Here is an 18,584-nt window from a genome sequence, read left to right on the forward strand (position 1 = left end):
GGGATTGTGGATGCGAATGAATGTTTGTGTTCATCGCACTATCAGGTCCGTTACCTACCTCAAGCTGTCCAGCTACGGAGTAACCCACGAAACATACCCACGATCTCCACCCGTTAAAAACGCCTTTTACCATCCTTCCCGTGCATAATAAGGATCGATATTGCATTGTCTACTTGTTATCAACGCAACCTACATATCTACAACTCTAGCTGTCCGATATTTTTTGAACCAACCCATTTGTTTGTCAAGAGCTGTTTGCGTGACCATCTTTTTTCGGATTGGTGCTGGTAATGGTATATATCATATTTCTTGGCCCAGATAAAGGTCCCAATATCGAAAGCATTGCGCCAAGTGACATCATTTCCACTTTGCTGATCCAAGTGACACCACTTTGTTGAGGATTGCAGAGTTCCAGCTGCTCGGAAGCGAAAACTTTGTTCCTGAATTCATTACCGATCTCCGCAGACCAACGCGAAGACCAGCAGCCGACAAATGATGGGCGGACTGTGATTGGCTCTGTGTTTGTCGCAGATGCAGTAGCCGCGGTTCCAGACACGAAAAGCCAGGATTTGTACAGCCAAGGCTGATAACCGCGTAGAGGGCTTACCTCCCTTCTTATGCAAATCTTTGTGCTCTGGTCTTGTAATCAAAGATGTCTGGACATTGTCCCATGATGGCCTCAAAATGTTGTGGTCTCTCCAGAGGAGGACTGTGCAGACTACATACACTGGTCGCTGATGACGACCGGCTTGTGAAGACATCCAGCGTCCATTGTAAGAACACATCTCAAGAGCAGACAGCCTTCAACGTGCTTCACGTTCAGCAACTGCCAAAACAGTTGACGGGCAAGTGTCAAGGGACATAACTTCCACTTCACTCAAGCAAGGGACGTTAGCTGTACTGTGATAGGGAAGGGATACTGAAGGAGAGAGAGATTATTAGATGCCAAGGATTTTATCCTGGTCGTTACATATTTCATTCATGTGATCTAACAAGAAAGAAAAAAGAACATTGGAAGAAAAAGAGGATGAAAGTAAGAACTAATAATTCGAAGCCTTTAAATTAACCATGTGAAAAGATGACCAAGAAAATCTTTATGCAGGCAAGCAGACAATCATCATGAATCAAAACAATTAATATTCGCAGTGGGTGATTTTTTTCAATTTTTTCAATGTGAAAATAAAGAAATAATTGCCGCGGTGGACACACACCCCAGATATCTCTCCAAACACTACAAAGAGACTTGTGAACCTCTCCCCATCAGTTCCCGGTCCCTCCAGTCCCACGCCCCGTTGCTCAGCCCCCTATTTCCGCTCAAGCTTTGATCATCTGCAGTCTTGATGCTGCGGGTACCCGGGGTGGGGGTGTGCCGGCAGACGTCGCTGTTTGCGTCTCTGTTAGCAAATAATCGTAATAAACTTGGCCTCGCTGGCTCTTTGAAACCCTCATTCGCACCGGACTTCGTTCTGCCAGCTCAGCATGTGGGGCCTTCTCACCCCCGGCTAAAAGGGCATCATATGTTGGAAGGGATCTACACCTGTCCTTTTCATTCGCACCTGTCCCTTTCGCTTACAGCCGAGAATCTTTTCACCCATGACCTAGTGACAGGGGCGGCCCATTACCTACGTGGAAGATAATATCCCGTAGTAGGGTGGATGACTGGAGAGCACACCCACTTCCGGGGATAGAAGATGCTGTGTCGCCTCACCTGGACATTAAAAAAGCTACAGGTAACAACAGACAGAGTGAAGACGGGACCACGTGAAGTGTGAAATTTGTAGCGAAGGGCTCTGTGGGACGTGTTTGTAGTCACCTGCGGAACGCCCAAGGGTGTCTCACCCGAGTATACAAACCTGCACGCACAGTTTTGAATCCGTGACTGAAAGGCAAAGTAAATTATTTCGCTTCATGGCCTGAGCGTCACCTTGTGACGTGCTTGTGATCCTTGGCGTCTCCGTGTGACGTGCTCAAGTATTGTCAGCGAATAACTATGGCCACACGGCCAGTGTCGTGCCATGTCCGTTAATGTCATTAGTTCTAAACCAGATTAGGACTCACAGAGCCATGCATACAGAGAGAGAGAGAGTTTACAGGCTATACAATCACACATACAATCACACATACAATCACACAGACAGGCGCGACAACACACACACACACAGAGTACCCACGCACGCACCCAGTCGTTGTGTCGAGGCGTCAGGTCTGACGCTGAATGTCATTCAAGTAATTTTTCGGACGCGACTTCATTCACAGTGCGTTGATCCCAGCGCCGACACCCAGCACGCTTCGGTGACCAGCTTGAATCGGCTCTCGGGTGGCAGCCTCCAGACAGGGTGGCCTCCGAGGACACCGGGTGCACGGCGTGAGGTCGTTGCTGGGTGTAGATGCTCTTTAACAGCTGTTTCCGCTGACTCCACAGTCGACCCCTCGGTGACAACTCGCCACCTTTCACAAAGTCTAAGAAAAGTTGTAATATAAGAATACAGGAATAGTTGTGGTCTTCATGTGACTGTCATGGTCGACATCTGCACCTAATTAACATAGGTTCTGCTGGTTGAGTATTTAGTTTTGTACGGAGGAAACGTCTTCGTGGACAATGCTGACCTCTGTGTTGCTGACCTCTTGCTTTGCATGTTCTGTTTGTGAGCGTGTATCTGGAGAATGGAAGAGGTGTAGTCACTAAGATTTGGGGAAACAATATCTTGCACTGAGCTTTACCAAAATGAGTAGGAAACACTATCCACTCCACTAGTCTACTGTATACAACCTGACCTAAACATGAAAACTTGTTGTTTCAAATGATTGGGTTTAGTTCATTACGCGATACTAGTACCACCAGTGTCACAAAATAGTTCCGCTCCATTCATGAGGCTTAGTGACCGTGACCTCACAACATAGTGACCCTTGACCTTACGACATGGTGACCCTTGACCTCACTGCCTGGTGACCATGACCTGTCTGACATGTTATCCGCCTCCAAGCTCTAGAAAGTATTAGGGCTTCCAAGGAGTCAGGAGTTAGAACCTTGGTCATTATTTTCACACTTTACTCTGACTTATCTTTAAATGGAAGACATGACGGTAGTAGAGATGTACACATACGCGTGCGCACAGAGAGAAAGAGAGAGGAGGGGAGGATGAGAATCAACACTTTGTAGCTTGGCTGACAAACATCTGAAGACCTGAAGTCAAGCAGCATCTCCATCCACGTGACTGTCAGACCGCCAACTGCTTCTCCGTCCACACAAGATCTTCCACACGACCCTGGCCTTCCAAAGTCTGTTCTTTGGGGTGGATGAGAGGAGTTAGCTGCCCCACCTCGCCAATCACACGTACAGGCACACACGCACCAGAGGTCAGACCGTGCAACAAACAAACTGGGATGAACGGGTGGCAATGTCTGGGTGGCCGTCGCCGTGAAGTGCGTGTACACCTGCTTGTGTGTTCCGGTGTTAAAGGCCACCCGGAATACAGCAGTGAAATATAAATATATATTTTTCTCAGCTCGCTAGGACGTCGATGAGAAAGCATGGGTGCAGTGCCGACAGATTATGTCTCAGACCTCTATCCACCCTGACCTCCAGCACCACACATCAATACCTGTCTACAAGATTTAGTCTTGTCACGTGATCAAGTTGGCTCGATGGACCACATACCACCCTTTTTGTTCCTTTATGCGCCATTGCTAATCTACTCAACATTTATAAAAATTTGGGCTTGAAAGACAATCTTTTTAATTGATGTGTAGTGAAAAACAAACACGTGTTTAAATCTCCATGAGTACAAGCAAATGTTGTCACTACCCTGCAACACCTCGAGGTCGTCTCTGAGGAGTTGACGAACCCTGCGGTGACCCAAAGGTTGGTGGTCGCGTGGAATAATATCATGCTCAGGCTAAAGGTGTTGTAAAGAGGTTGACGGGTCGACCTAGGTGCGAGGGCGGGTGGCGGGGTGGAGGCAGGTGAATGGAGGGAAAGGAATTTCCGGTTGTGTATGCCCAGTCACGACCCACAGGCGACGACGACGGGACAGCTACACGACAGTCGCGCCACCACGGTAACGTAGGGACCGATGACGACGGTGATGTGTCTGTGATAATAGCTGGGGTGGGGTGACTTTGCTCTTTAGTTGTGGAAGGATGAAAAGCTAGAAAGTGTGGAAAAGAGTTCTCTCTCAAAGCAGGTTGATGCCCACAAACATCGCTTGCTTTTTCTGTGAAGCTGCTTTAAAGATGATTATTAAAAGATATGTTCTTTAATATTTGATTATTCTCACGTTTCACACGATTTTAACATCTTTGTTCGTTTGATCTCATCGTTATTACAGAAAGCAATACTAACATAGCCCATTAATGTCCTGTTTGATTTCTCGTCTGTAAAATGATCAAATATTTTAAATGATGTTGACCAGAGGTTGGAGGCAAGGATGCAGTTTACTCCAGTGCCTCGAGGGCCATAATAAAAAAAAAAAAAAAAAAAAAAACACACACAAAATTTGATACATCATTACCCGTTCTCTCTTGTGTTTACGAGCGCGCGCGCTTGTGTGTATGTTCACAACATGAAACACATTCACCCGTTATTGAATTGGATGTTTGACATTTATTTACATAATTTTACACGAATATGTGTTATGTGCGGACGTCCAGTCATGAGTGCGTTTGTGAGCTTGCACACCCATGCAAGCATGGAGCTGCACGGTATCAAGACATTCGTGCGACTCGTCGGTCTCCGCACGCCACCCGGTACCCACATCCACCCTGTACAATACTGTAGGTACATGTAAATGTATACTGCAGTGTCGACCGTACCCGTGGGAGTGTGTAGTTAACAGACGGGTCAGATGGTCGGGTCTTACTTGTTTTTTGTCTCCGGCTTTCAGTCTGTCACGAACTGCCGACGGTTGCCTGGGTGTTGTGTCTGTTCTACCCGACTTCCAACATTCACATACTTGTAGTGGGTTGCACCACTTCAAATCCTGTCTTTCCGTTTTGAAATAATATCAAGCACACTGGCTTGTGTTCATGGCCATCGACTATTTATTTACCCCCTGGGTAAAGCTCCTTAACTTGGGTAGGGAATTAGCAAGTTATGGTCACCCGACACTCAAACCGATTCATGAACCATTGAGGAAACCAAATGACCAATGGGAGGGAAAAAACCGAAGAGAACCATGTTTATTGTATGGGAGAACGTTCCTGACTACGCAACCTGCGATAAATTACTGGCTGCTAAAATGATTTGGGTGAGCCTACCCTGAGGCTATGAATATTGGTTTTACCCCGCTTTCTGCGGGTGACAGATTTACCCAGCTCCGGTAGCCTAGCAGGCTGGGTAAAGTGCTTCGTGAACACGAGCCTAGGAAGCATCACCAGCCAATTAACAAGATCAACAAGTGGTATATAGGTCGGCGGGACCTGACCCTCCTTTCTTTCTGCTGATTGCCATCTACGCGGCCGTTGGAGCAACGGCTGAGCGCTTATCACCAGTACAGTGAGGACTGGGTGTCTTGCGTTCATATCTCGTCTTGGACACGCTTCTCCATCTCCACTTGTGACATTTTTTTTAAACATCCTCTTTACTTTACTTTACTTGATTATTTCCACCACCGACAGCAGCAGCAACATCGTCATGAACGGCCAGAAACTGGAGGAGGTCAACAGCTTCAAGTATTTGGGTGCCACCCTGACTAGAGATGGTTGCTGTACAGCAGAGATCCGTATCAGGATTGGTATGGCAACATCCGCAATGTCCAGGCTGGATAGGATCTGGCGAAGCAACTCAATCAGCTTCAGTACCAAGCACAGGCTGTACAAGTCCCTCGTAGTGTCAATCCTACTCTACGGCTGCGAGACTTGGACGCTGCTTGCCGCAACGGAAAAGAAGCTCCAGGCCTTTGAGAACAAGTGCTTGAGAAAGCTGCTCCGCATCTCGTACCGCGAACACAAGACCAACGAATACGTACGGAGCACCGTAACCTCCCTCGTGGGCCACATGAGCCCCTTCTGGCAACAGTGAAGCGGCGCAAGCTCGCCTGGTTCGGTCACGTCACCCGCCACAACACCCTGTCCAAGACGATCCTACAAGGAACCCTCGAAGGGAGCCGTCGTCGTGGTCGTCCGAGGAAAAGCTGGGTCACCAACATTAAAGAATGGACCGAACGCGAGATGCCAGACCTGCTCTCATCTGCTCAAGACAGGACCGGGTGGAAAATTCTGTCTGTTGCTGCTGCCGGACGGTCCCCCCTACGCCCGGACCGGGCATGGGACTGACCTGACCTGACCTGACCTTTACTTCCTCCTTCCCCGCATCCCTAGAATTTCTTCCTTTTCCCCGAACCTACTATTGTCTGCTCTTGCAATAATTCTCTAGGCCACTTTATTTAACCATTTTTATTAATTAGTTTCGTAGATCTGCGCAGTTATCAAGGCATTCAAAACAAGTTTGTAGCTGTCCCGATACTGCTGATAATATCTGATATCACTCTGAAATAAATTGAGGTCGGGCAGCGACGAGGCGGAACGGTGCTTGAAGAACACGCACATCAGCTCACGCACGCGACAGCTATCACCGGAGCTCGCAGGTCAAACGCATCGCTCGTCAGAGAGCGACCTCTGAGGACACCACTCGCCCGTGCGAAAGCGAAACAGAAAATAAGTAGGAAGGTTCGTACTCGGCACGTCCGGGTCTGTTGGCTCCAGGCGCCGACTTTGAACGCTCGAGTGAACCTGCGTCAGTCGCCCGTCCATGACAGGTAACCCTACCTCAGGTGGAACGGGCGCAATCTAACGAGCGGCCATAAAATTAGAAAGATTAGATGGCACTATTAAGGCGTCGGCACGAGACGGACATCAAAGCAAAGATCAAACAAATTGTCGCCGCTCGAGCTTTGATGAGAGGCGCGACGTCAGTCGCTTCGGACGGAGACACAAGGAGAAGGATGGCAGCCAGGCGGGCGTCACACGGGCTGTCGTCACCACGCATGCGCCTCCCGGCATGCCTCAGCATCATCGACGTCACTATTTGTACCTTTGCGTGAGGCGCCAACGGAATTGCATTTCCGGCAGGTGTCGTGAAGGTTCGTTTACCTCAGACCTTCCGTTTTTCCGGTTTCTTTTGAATTATAAATATATGTAACTCTTGGCGCTATTTTCAGACACCAGAAAAAATATGGCCAACTGACGGCGCGACATGTGAAAATTGTATTTGTTTATGTTTACTGTCAGTAATTTGTTTGGTAGTAACTCCTTATTTCATGTGCAACGCAGGTAACAAGTAACAAGTAACTTGGTGGAGTTCGCTCGTTCAGCGTTGGGTCCTGTAGTGTGGAGGATCCGATCCGATGCTGTGGGAGACAGTTCGCATACCTTTCCCTCCCTGACATTTCTGCTGTTTACCTGATGTGACAGGTAGCCGATCCGCTGACTTGGCGACTAGTGACCTGCCATTGGGAGGGGAAGGGGGAGACTAAAATGGACTCCGTAGACGAGACTAGAGACAACTCATTTTTCTTTGATCTTTAAATGATCATCTGGTGGCGCCAACTACTTGTGTATGTGTGTGTATACGCGCGGGTCAATGGATGTCACAGTCAGGCAGAAGGCGGGGAGGGACATGGGGAGGTCTACCCCCCCCCCCAACGCGAGGGTTCAACAACGCAGAAGGCATGACGGCATGCGACAGGTATGTTCCTCCAGTCAGCGGCGGTGGTCTTGCCGCGGGAGATCAAAAGCAGCTCCACCTCTAACCTCCCCTCCCCAAACTTCCCCCCGCCAGCCCCCCAACATCTCACCTTCCCTGACCTCCCTGTAACATCCCTCGACCCGTCTCACGACCCTACCTGCTGACTGCAGTGGGATCCACTCCCAAGAAATATGTCAGCAACAGGGATTTCCAGTGTTTTTCCGTTTTATGAGGCTCGGATTTGTCTGTCCCGATACTAGGTCTCATGAAAGCCTTGCAGGCGTTTCCACTGCGATTTAGGTGTGTTTTCATTACGATGTAGGCGTGTTTTCATTACGATGCATGTGTCTTCTCATTAGGATGTGTTTTCGTTAGGTTACTCGGCTCTTGACACCATCGAGCGGTTGCTGTGCCCTTTAAGTTTCCGAGCTTGCACTTGCGTGTTGCAACTGTGCATGTGTGCCTGGCATTAACGTGCATACACAGATTTGTTTTGTTTTTGTTGTTGTTTTTGGTTTGTTTGTTTTGTTTTTTGGTTGTTTTTTTTTTTTTGTTGTTTTTTGGGGGTTTTTTTTTGTCGCACATAATACTGCCGAAACATGATTTGTCAATGAGCTTGCACTCTCTCCACCTACTGAGGCCATATTGAGGTCAAGATCATCAAAAGATTGTTTCCAAAATAACGGTAAACAAATAAATATTTTGACGGAACACACACACACCACGGGAGAAAAGGATAAGAGGTCTTATGGTGGGTCGGGATGAAAATGTTGTCACTCCTCCTTATCTCTTCGGTAGCATGGTAATCGGCCGCTAACCCTGTGGTCAGGGGGATCGCGTGGTAGGTCGGGAGGATTAAACGGGTGTCAGGTGGCGAAAGGGTCAAAAAGTGATTTTGTGGCCAGAGGTCAGTGTCGCAGCGCCACTCAAAGCACCAAGCATTACAGAAAAAGGTTTAATTAATCCAGAAATCTAAGATAAGCCTTCGGACCTTGAGGAAATTATGTTAATGTGATGATTGTGGAGAGAGATACGAGTCAGGCAGGACTAGCCACAAAAGCTTTGCTGCAAAAACTAAATGTCTCTCTCTCTCTAACCCCCTCCCTGCTTGTCTCCCAACATCCCTCACTCCCTCACTTCCTATGTAAGGACCTGCAGCTAAAACATCTGTGGTCTGTGGTAACACTTGCTTTGTATTGGGACTAACAGATTGTGAGATGCAGAGTGTGACGTACAGACTGACAGACAGACTGATATAACAAGTCATACAACGTGTGTGTTGCTCTTCATTCCCGACTATGCTCTGCGCTAAGAGAGATGAAATTACTCATAAGAACCATTTTGGTGATCAATATTCATCACTGCAAGCTATGAAATAGATAAGATTATTTAAATATACCCGTATTCATCCTCTTTCTCTCACACACACGCTTTCTGTGTTTGTGAAAGACAGCAATGTAGGGGAAGTAATCGAGACTTGCGTTTGAGTGTGCATTTACGTCCCTTGAAGACGCTAAACTCCAATTAATTGTCTTGTGCTCAAGATGGGATATGGAGGGGAGTGCAGCAGAGTGAACACAGGAAACTGCCTTTAAAGAAAAAAAGGGAGAGAGGTGGGGATGGTATGAGACGGTTGTGGGGGCGGAAAGGGCATCTTTAATCACAAATCTTTTCCCGGTAGGCGGCAGTACATGTATTTGGAGTCTTCATCTGATGAAGACAGAAATGCCCTTCTCGTTCTCCTGTTTGCTTTTGGAATTGATGTCCATGAGTGTGCACATGCCTGGTTTTGCGTGTAGCTCATCACTTTGTCGTTTATTCATAATCTAGAATTACAAAGGCTCTCCTTCTCTCACTCATACAGGCAGACATACATGTATACAGACACACATGTAGGCAGGCAGGCAGGCCGACGTATGTACACACATCATCCCAAACAAATTTGTCTAGTATTTCACTCACAGCAGCAGATTCAGAGTTTTTACAGGGCTTACAAGGAGCAGGCTGGTATTTGCAACACTTTCTCAGTCTCTCACAAGAAAGAAGTTTGAGAACATCTCTGTTTAGACTGAGAGTATTGTTTGTCTAGCATTAGTAAAAGAAATACTTCAGCTAATCAGAAACCCCACAGCAACTACATCAATGACATAAAACCACCTTAGTAACTATACAACATCAATAACCATACACCAACATTTCCCCATCTCTATTTCGCACGTACGTATACGAACACACTCACACTCACACAGACTAGAGGCAGTGGTCAGTACACGGGGCTAGTGGCGAGCGCTGGCCGGAGGATTGCGGACGTGAGTGTCATCGTGGGAACCGCAAACACTGGACACCACCATCTTCCTGGTCCTGCGGTGACTGGAGACATAGCTGACATGAGGGGCCCATGGCACGGACAACACTGCCGGCCCCAAATGAAGACCCACTCAGTCCATCTCCCTCTCTTCTTTGTCGATCGAGATTTCTGCCTTATCTGGTTTTCTTTCTTTCTCTCTTACCGATCTATTTTAAAATTGCTTTTTTTCTGCTAAAAAATAAAATTTACCAGCAGTTTAAAAGTAATTATACCAGATATCCAAGAAATAATAATTAAATTGTTAAAATAAATATTATTTATAATTACTTGTATTCCTCTGTTCTAGAGTCGTTCTGTCTCTCTCCCCTCCTTCTTTAAGACATGCGACTATATCTGGGGCTATGGCGGTCTCTGGTGGAGACTGTGAGTGGGTGTAACAGTGGCTACATTGTGTGGGAGGCCTTTATAACCTAGTTGCCAGGTAGAAGAGTAGGGTCGCTATCACACACATCCTTCAGCTGTCAAGACGCGAAGTCACTCGCACCTAGTCGGCCACAGAAACAGTTTGCTGAGGACTGTGCCATCGTTAATTGTCTCTCTGCCCCTGTTATCTCGCGTCCTCCCGAGCTGTGAAGCCATGTTACACCTGGGTGAGACAACCAGTCGGTGGGACTGTGGTGGTTAAAGGTCTCTGTGACTGATGCTACACTGCATCCACACCGCGCTTGTACATGGGGCAGACAGACGGACAGGCAGACATAGATTATAGAAGAATATAAACAAAACTGCTAGAGGAAAATAGCTGAGTATTCCTGGGATCGAGGACAGAAAGTCTTATATGAAATGACACGTAGAAAAACTGTACATTCGCACACACCACAGTTGTACTTAGACACAAGACAAGCTAGGTGGGCCTGCGCGTGCTACCACACACACGCATGCACACACTCCCCCACACACACATGCATATATATATATATTCACACATGCATACGTACAGAAAAATGTACTCACTTTTCCTTTAAGTTTTCTCTCGCACCTTCCCCCCCCCCCCACACACACACACAAACAAACATACACTTGCACACATATGCGAATATTAACTCGTAATACCCGTATATATATATTTAAATTATATTTCCATCCACCCATCCACCCTCACACGTGTACACATAAATTACATTCTACAGGGTCGAATAACATACATATATACATCTCTATACCTCGAACATATGTCATGTATATTTGATGTAAATGTGTGTGTGTCGAGAGAGATAGTAAATCTGTGTGTACATATCAAATACATGTAAATCAATGTTATGTAAATAATAGAAGTGTAACTGCATTTCATGAATACTATAAATGAATCTGTAATAAAAACTACATATCAAATCTTTGCAATAAACAGTATGATAATGTGCAGATAAGCGTGTATGGTTAAAGTGTTTAAAAATATACACGTTGCCTTGTTGTCAACACTTAAACAGACTGAGGTATTAATGTTGACATTTTCACCTTATCCGTTGGACTGAATTACGTTTGCGCATGTTAAAATCTTGCCAGCCTTCAAATCACTTGTGTTGTATAAACATGAATAAGTCAACTGTACATAAAGTGGTATAAGTGTACATAAAGTGACATGCTACGTTTCTGTCACGATATTCTGGGATGTGTGTTTCAGAGATCTCAAGATGGAGAACATCATGCTTGATGAAAAGCGGAAGCACGTGAAGGTGGTCGGTGAGTACAATTAACTCACCACTTACATCAAACACTACCCTTCACCAACCTCAACGTACAACACACTACAGCATGTTAAACTAACAACACACAACACACATAATTTACAGCGAACGACATACTATAACACACCAAACTGACATCACACAACATACATACAACCCACTCAACCCACGTCACCATATTGAACTTCAAACACTCGCATGGACTAAAACTAAAACGCAACACAGTAAGATTTAAATAAGCAGCTCGTTAACAGTACAACACACTAAAGATACATCACTCAGTGTACGTCTATACACTAATCTTACTTACAACACAACACTAGGATTGTAATACAAGATGGAAACACGCAAGAGAGCGGATTGTGGAAGGGGGGCCCCCGGGAAGTGGGGGGCAGATAGACATTTTTAGTGTCTGGGATATTGATTAGCCGTGTGATGTCAGTCCTCATGTCAAAAGAGTATGCACTGTTCCCTCCATCTAACCCCCAATAACAATGAGTTCTTTTTTTTTTTTTAACCTCCACCTCATTGAATAAACTTTATCCTCTGTTCTTCTTTATCCTTGTTCTTTGGCTTGTTCCTTCCTTGGGATTCAATCCATCCGTCAATCGTGATTTGCATGCATTATACATTGTAGACACAGACTTTGTAGCAAGCTGTCATTATTAGCTGGTGTGTAACCGGCATTACATCGCTCCTGACAGGCATACAATGTTATTTTTAGCACTATGCCTCAGTGCTGACGTCAGACGCACAAATTCCGACTCCAGAGGCCCTCGGGGGTCACCGACCTTCGTGAGCCTGAAACACTTTTTCTGATGGCCTCTTGGGACAACTCCCACTGGATCGTCAAATCATAAGCATTGCACAATAGGCAAGCTTTTGTCGACTGTAAGAACTTCTTGTCGCCAGCGTACATCGCCTGACAAAACCGGAGAAAAAAATACAGGACTCTAGAGACGCGGCAGATATTAGCTCCGTGCTGATTTCGCCTGCCTTGCTGATTACATTTGAGATTCTCTGTACATTATTTTGGAGATGGCATCGCGATGTTAGTCGCAGACCGCTGGTCATCACAACACGCACATACAAAGGGGCAATAACTGTTGGCCATGGAGGGGACGTCATCCCTGACGCTTATGTTGTAGGAAAAAATAGAACAGTTTTTCCCATGGCGCCGCCTGGTGGCAGTAATGATTATTATCATCATCGAAGGCAGAGAAGGAAGGGGGCAACGTTTATTTATCTGTTTAAAGTTTGTTGATTTTTTTTTTTTTTTGATTATTGGAAAGAGATCGGTTATTGCCCGCTAATCAACACAAGATATTCCAGAAAACGCTTGAGCAACGGGTGTTGACTCTTTTAGTGTAAGTGATCAACAAATCATTGCCCTACAGAAGAGGGTGGTGGTAAATATACCAGTACTAAAACAATTCTACAATCAAAAGTATGAGAAATATAAAGTAGGAGTTTATTTTATAGCTAATGCATCTTTACAATCTTTCTAAATTTAAATGCATAATACAGCGATAACTAGAAGTACTTTCCGAAAGTTCTACTTGTTGATGTCGTCAGTATGAATAATTTAAAGGGGCTTAATAATGTGTAAAATTTTCTTTGGAGATAAGTCTAGGCCAAGACACAATACTAAACAGGACGGAAGCGACAGGAGAGTGCATGGCATGTTGACCAAGTGGCCAGCTTCGGCTCTGTCAACTGTTCCAGTTACGTTTGACCCGCGAAAACAAATCGGAACACGAAGTGAAAAGTCGCATCTGAAGAGCCCAGACTGACCTTTCATGACCCACATACGTTGTCAACATAACCTACCAACATGCCGCCTCTTATTCGGGTTCAACAGGTACACGATAACAGCTAGCTACCGTGGTGTCAAGGACCTACCTGATGGTTGGAGAAGAGAATATCATTTGTAAAGACTATGCAATAAGGAGAAGGGCAGACAAACCTTTCGGAGCTAATAAAGAGCAATTGATAATGGACTCAGAGCCTCTAGTCACTAGTGGGACCTTTGAAAGTTGCCGGTATCTGTCCCATGGCGAAACCCCAGCTAAAAGATATTGAGGTGACAAGAATTTAAAAGTTCAGTTTCAGCATCCCCAACCTGAGCATCTTCCTGCGCCACTACAGTGCCATTCAGGATGGTATGTAACTACGTTGGCAACGGACGAGGAGGGGTAACCGTTAGTATTTTCCGGCCTGGACAGATTTACAGATGTTCTGCCACTAAGTCGCGAACCCACGACGTCAGCACTGAACTGCTTGTTGGTGCTCTCGGCACAGCCGCCACACTAATTCAAGGGAGATAAATGTATTTTCGTGTCCTTTAGTATTGGAAGAGTACTATCCCTTGAAAATAGTATTTTCTATTAATTATTGCAGCTTGAACATTTGAAAACATAGCAGTAAAGTTGTTCATGATCGATCTGTTGAAGTTCTTTAGATTTAAAACTTTAAATAATTATTTAAAATATTTATTTCAATTTTGTATATTTAGATATTATGAAAAAATCGGAAACAGAAAAATCAGACATTACTGTTAATGTGTAATTGGGTACCGGGAATACTGCTTAGCGCAATGAGCTCGCCTGTTGGCCTGGATATTACGCTGTACAAATGAATTGCACGAATGAACATTCTATTATTATTATATGGGAAAAACGAAATTAACATCACAATATTTAGTAGCGTAATTAGTAATGACAATATTAGAAAGGCAAATAAACAGCACTCTGTTCTTTTATTATAACATATAGTTATATAATTATATACACCATATATATAAACGTAGTTTGCAATGTCCTATTTGAAAAAAAGTATTTGTTTGAAGGTTATAGACTTTACTTTTGTTTCGACCACAATGTGTATTCTGACATTATTCCATGTTTATTTACATTGACTTACCTGTAATACAACTTTATTAATCCACAAGTGCGATTCCAAATTTGAAGATGTCATCTACGTCCGTTTTATGTAAGCTGTATGCTTGGACCCATCGTCTGCATATGTTTTCATACAACTGTCTGTGGGTGTCATTTACACCTGTTTTCGCACACCTGTCTACACATGTCTTCACCTGTCCGCCTGCTGTGACGTTGCAGACTTCGGGCTGAGTGTAACGTTTTCCAAGGACGAGCTGATGAAGACCCACTGTGGGTCACCAGAGTATGCGGCCCCGGAGCTCTTCGCCAATAGAGAGAAGTATGGCCCGGAGATCGACGTGTGGAGCCTGTAAGCACCCAGTGATGTGACTGATCTGTCCATCACTTCATCTCTCTCTCTCTCACACACACACTAACACACACAAACATTGTCCATTAATAGTGAGCGGGCTATCTGTGCTTTCTGGACAACATAAGGATTATGATATTCTTTTGTAGTGATCTGAATATATGAATTTTCCTGACAACAGGGGGGATAGTGATGTACTCTAGTAGTGACCAGACTGGTTTTTTCTTCATCAGGGGGATCGTGATGTACGCCATGCTTGTGGGTCACCTTCCATTCACCACGCCTTACACCGACCACTACCGCCGCCAGAAGCTTGTCCAGCAGATGGAAAAGGGGCTCACAGAGGTGCACTCTCGAGAAATGACACACTTATCTGTAGGTAAGACACACGTGTTTGTAGGTGAAACACCTGTCTGTAGGTAAGACATACCTGTCTGTATTTAAGACTGGTCAGTAGGTAAGCCTGTAGACAAGACTTTAGAGCAAGGGTGAGTGGCGTCGACTGTGAGACGATGTTGTACTCTGCAATGTAGAGGACGGTCACTGATGAAGGGGCTCGGACGGACAGACAGACAGACAGACAGACAGACAGCTCACCGCTCTGCTGGCTACAGCGTATCATAATTTCAGATTATTAGATTGGGTTACGTTCCACTGAACGTAAGCATCATTCACCAAGTTCCAGTTGATTTAACCTGTAATCCCATGCAATATTACATTTTAAAAAATTAAATAAAAACCCAAAACAAATAGGCCCTTACATAACCCAGAGTTATAGGACGAAAAAGTCAGTACGTACTTGCTAAAATCGTTAAAAATTACATAGGAAGTCACGTGTTTACAGACCTCCAGGAGTTGATGCGAAAGGTCATTGAACCGCGGCCGGAGTCACGCATCACTCTGATTGGGATGGAGGCGCATTCCTGGGTGACAAGCAGCGGCAAACTTCCCTTCTTCCCCTTTCAAGCCTTTCCCCGCGACAAGACGCTGCGCAGCCAGGTGAGTGGACCCACACCATGGAACCCGTCTAACACTTCCCTTTGACAATTCTTTTCTTTGTACAACTTCTGTCATTAAGAACAATCGACTTATACTTACCATTGCACCTCTGAATGCACGCGACCTGTTCAGCAACGTTAATCAGTATTCGATAAATATCAACCAGCTCAAAACTGTTGTTTCTATATGTATATTGATGTATAACAATATGATTTCCCTGAAGGCAATATCCCGTGATGCCTATTTTTGAGAATCTACTAAGCTGCAGGATTCAGAGACTGTCCATGATATTTATTTGACATTTATTTCTTTATTACTCTCACCTAAAAACCGTTAAGCGATGGTGATGAAGGCGACAGCACGTGGCTTATTGCACTGCTGCTAGTTGTTGCTGCTGTGCCCCCAACCCCGCCTTACACCCTCCCCGCCCTCATGTCGAGCACAGAGTGGCTTCAATGTTTTGCATCACCACATCTCTTTTTCCAGGGAACACCCAGCTTGCGTCAACAGGTACAGTACAGGTGCAGCTGTACCCGACTGTGCAGTGCTAGTGTATGGATGTCCTTGTAGACACCTAGACTGACTATAGCACTGTAGTCTCCTGTCTCCTTTGTTCCTGTCTCCTCTCAGACATCAGCTGTCCACTCCACTCTCACTTAGAACTTTAGAGCGCGCGTGTATATATATAAACATAGTAGTTCTTTCAAAACTGGAGAGAACAGCTGACAGAAAACAAAACCTTTGCTAATTATTATAATGGCATATGAAGAAATGAATTTACAATTTATTTGCTTCCTCCAAAGTTCAAACAGATATGAAACAAAGTTTATTTTGACAAACTCCTGGTAAGTATGAAAATATGTGCATTAATATAACAAAATATCAGATTATTTTCCTGATAATTTGTTATCTATCATGAATTCAGCAAAGGTTTGTCAACCGTTCTTCTCCAGCAAACTCCATTTTTATGAGTACTCTTCAAAATATATTTTCATATATTCTCTACTCGAGGTTCTCGTGTAAAATACATATCTCTTCCATTGTCAGAGGAATCATTGTACTGTCAGAGAACTTAAGTGGAAAAGACAAGTTATGTCTGCAAGGAGCCAAATAAACATGCACACACCCAGCCACAGTTTAATACATAATAATATACTTCAGCAAATGATGATGCTGATTATGTAATATAGAATCTTTCGGAAGCAGCAGCGACTACAATAACAGCATGCTGACATTAAAACAGGATTTCATCTGTTGTTGACCTATCGTGAATATACAACTCTGTCTGTTCAGTGTCTGTTAATGGTTTGTTTTGGTTTTGTTTAGCTAGGAATTTCTCATAAGAATAGTATAATTTAGGACTGTGTAAATAATATGTTGTGTGCTCTTAGACCGGATGCATATGTATATAGACCTCTGCGTGGTTGTCTTCATTCATCGCTAGTATTGTAGCTGCCGACCTTCTCCGTCAGCACATCCATGTCTATACGGAATAAAATTACAAAAAGTCTGCATGGCATTCATTAAATATTATTTCCAAATAATTCTAGCCGTCGTCTAGTCAAGGCTACATGTTTTAGAAGAGGTTTATAAAATGTATGGATGTGTCACAAATGTTCAATGCCTGTTGTGTCCGTCGCTTCCACAAGTCGTGTGAAGGTGAGGCTGATGTCCAACTGAATTGTCTGTGAAGTGTTCTTCACACTTTTCTAGTCTTACAGACACGTGTATGTCAACACTTTGCCACGAGTAGGTGGCGAGTTATGTAATTTACATCAGTTTCTGATTCAGATGTTCTTTTAAAAATGTTTTCATTCGAGGGCGACTAGAGATCAAAAATAGAAAGTGTAAAAATGACAAGAATTTTAAACTTTGACCAGAAATATTCATTGCGCCGAATTGTGATCGTGTGCGTGCGTACGTGCGCATGTGTGCATGTATGTACGTACGTATGTACGCGTGTATGTGTGCATGTTTCTGCTCGTCGGACCCTTTATAAGTCAGCCTGCCATCTGTTTGTCTGTTTGCCTGTCTGTCTCTCTTCGTCTCTCTCCCCTCCCCCCGATCTCTCTCTCTTCATCATTCAGTGCGATGAACGTTCGTAGAACCCCTCTGCATACTGTCACTTCCCGCAGAAAAGTTTACTCTAACAGTTAGAACCTAAAATAGTCTTATGTATCTCTGTGCATTGCTTTATACCAATATCAGATTTTTTTTCAATGCGATTTTCATTTTTGTCTCCATCCTGTATGTGCACAATCGCACATGCAACCAGGACTCAGAATTAAGTACAGATGAAGAGGAGGTAATGCTCATATCCTGTCCAAATATTCAGAATTCTCTCCCTTATTCTCTGTATCATTCAAACCGTTGATTTACTAATTTAATTTTTTTAAACCTGCAGTAGCTGTGCATCGATGTTTGCAAGTTTATCTCACGGAGTCGGATGCCCTGTTAGGCACCAGGAATGCCCGTTATCTTCCTGTCACCTCCTGTTATCGGGCGAGAGCTGGGGAAGGCTTCTGCTGCTTACATCCTCAGTTACTGGAACCTCAATCTTACCTTGGTTCTCCCCTCCTGAATGCGCCTTTCAGTGGTT

The 18,584-nt window shown here is 44.7% G+C and overlaps 1 protein-coding gene across 7 annotated transcripts in view; it reads left to right on the forward strand.

Annotated features, from left to right (window-relative positions):
- LOC112573563 overlaps positions 1-18,584 on the forward strand; it is a 115,566-nt gene that overhangs the window by 68,611 nt on the left and 28,371 nt on the right. For 5 of the 7 annotated variants that reach the window (XM_025254044.1, XM_025254049.1, XM_025254048.1 and 2 more), the window contains 5 exons: positions 11,674-11,732; positions 14,857-14,986; positions 15,220-15,365; positions 15,831-15,985; positions 18,261-18,290. In XM_025254044.1, the coding sequence (XP_025109829.1) occupies positions 11,674-11,732; positions 14,857-14,986; positions 15,220-15,365; positions 15,831-15,985; positions 18,261-18,290 (520 nt within the window). Of the gene's footprint in view, positions 1-11,673; positions 11,733-14,856; positions 14,987-15,219; positions 15,366-15,830; positions 15,986-16,471; positions 16,496-18,260; positions 18,291-18,584 lie in introns of all 7 variants that reach the window. The other 2 variants (XM_025254045.1, XM_025254047.1) reach the window with 2 other exon arrangements.

The sequence above is a fragment of the Pomacea canaliculata genome, linkage group LG10 (genome assembly GCF_003073045.1).
Source record: "Pomacea canaliculata isolate SZHN2017 linkage group LG10, ASM307304v1, whole genome shotgun sequence".
Classification (NCBI taxonomy): Eukaryota; Metazoa; Mollusca; class Gastropoda; order Architaenioglossa; family Ampullariidae; genus Pomacea; species Pomacea canaliculata.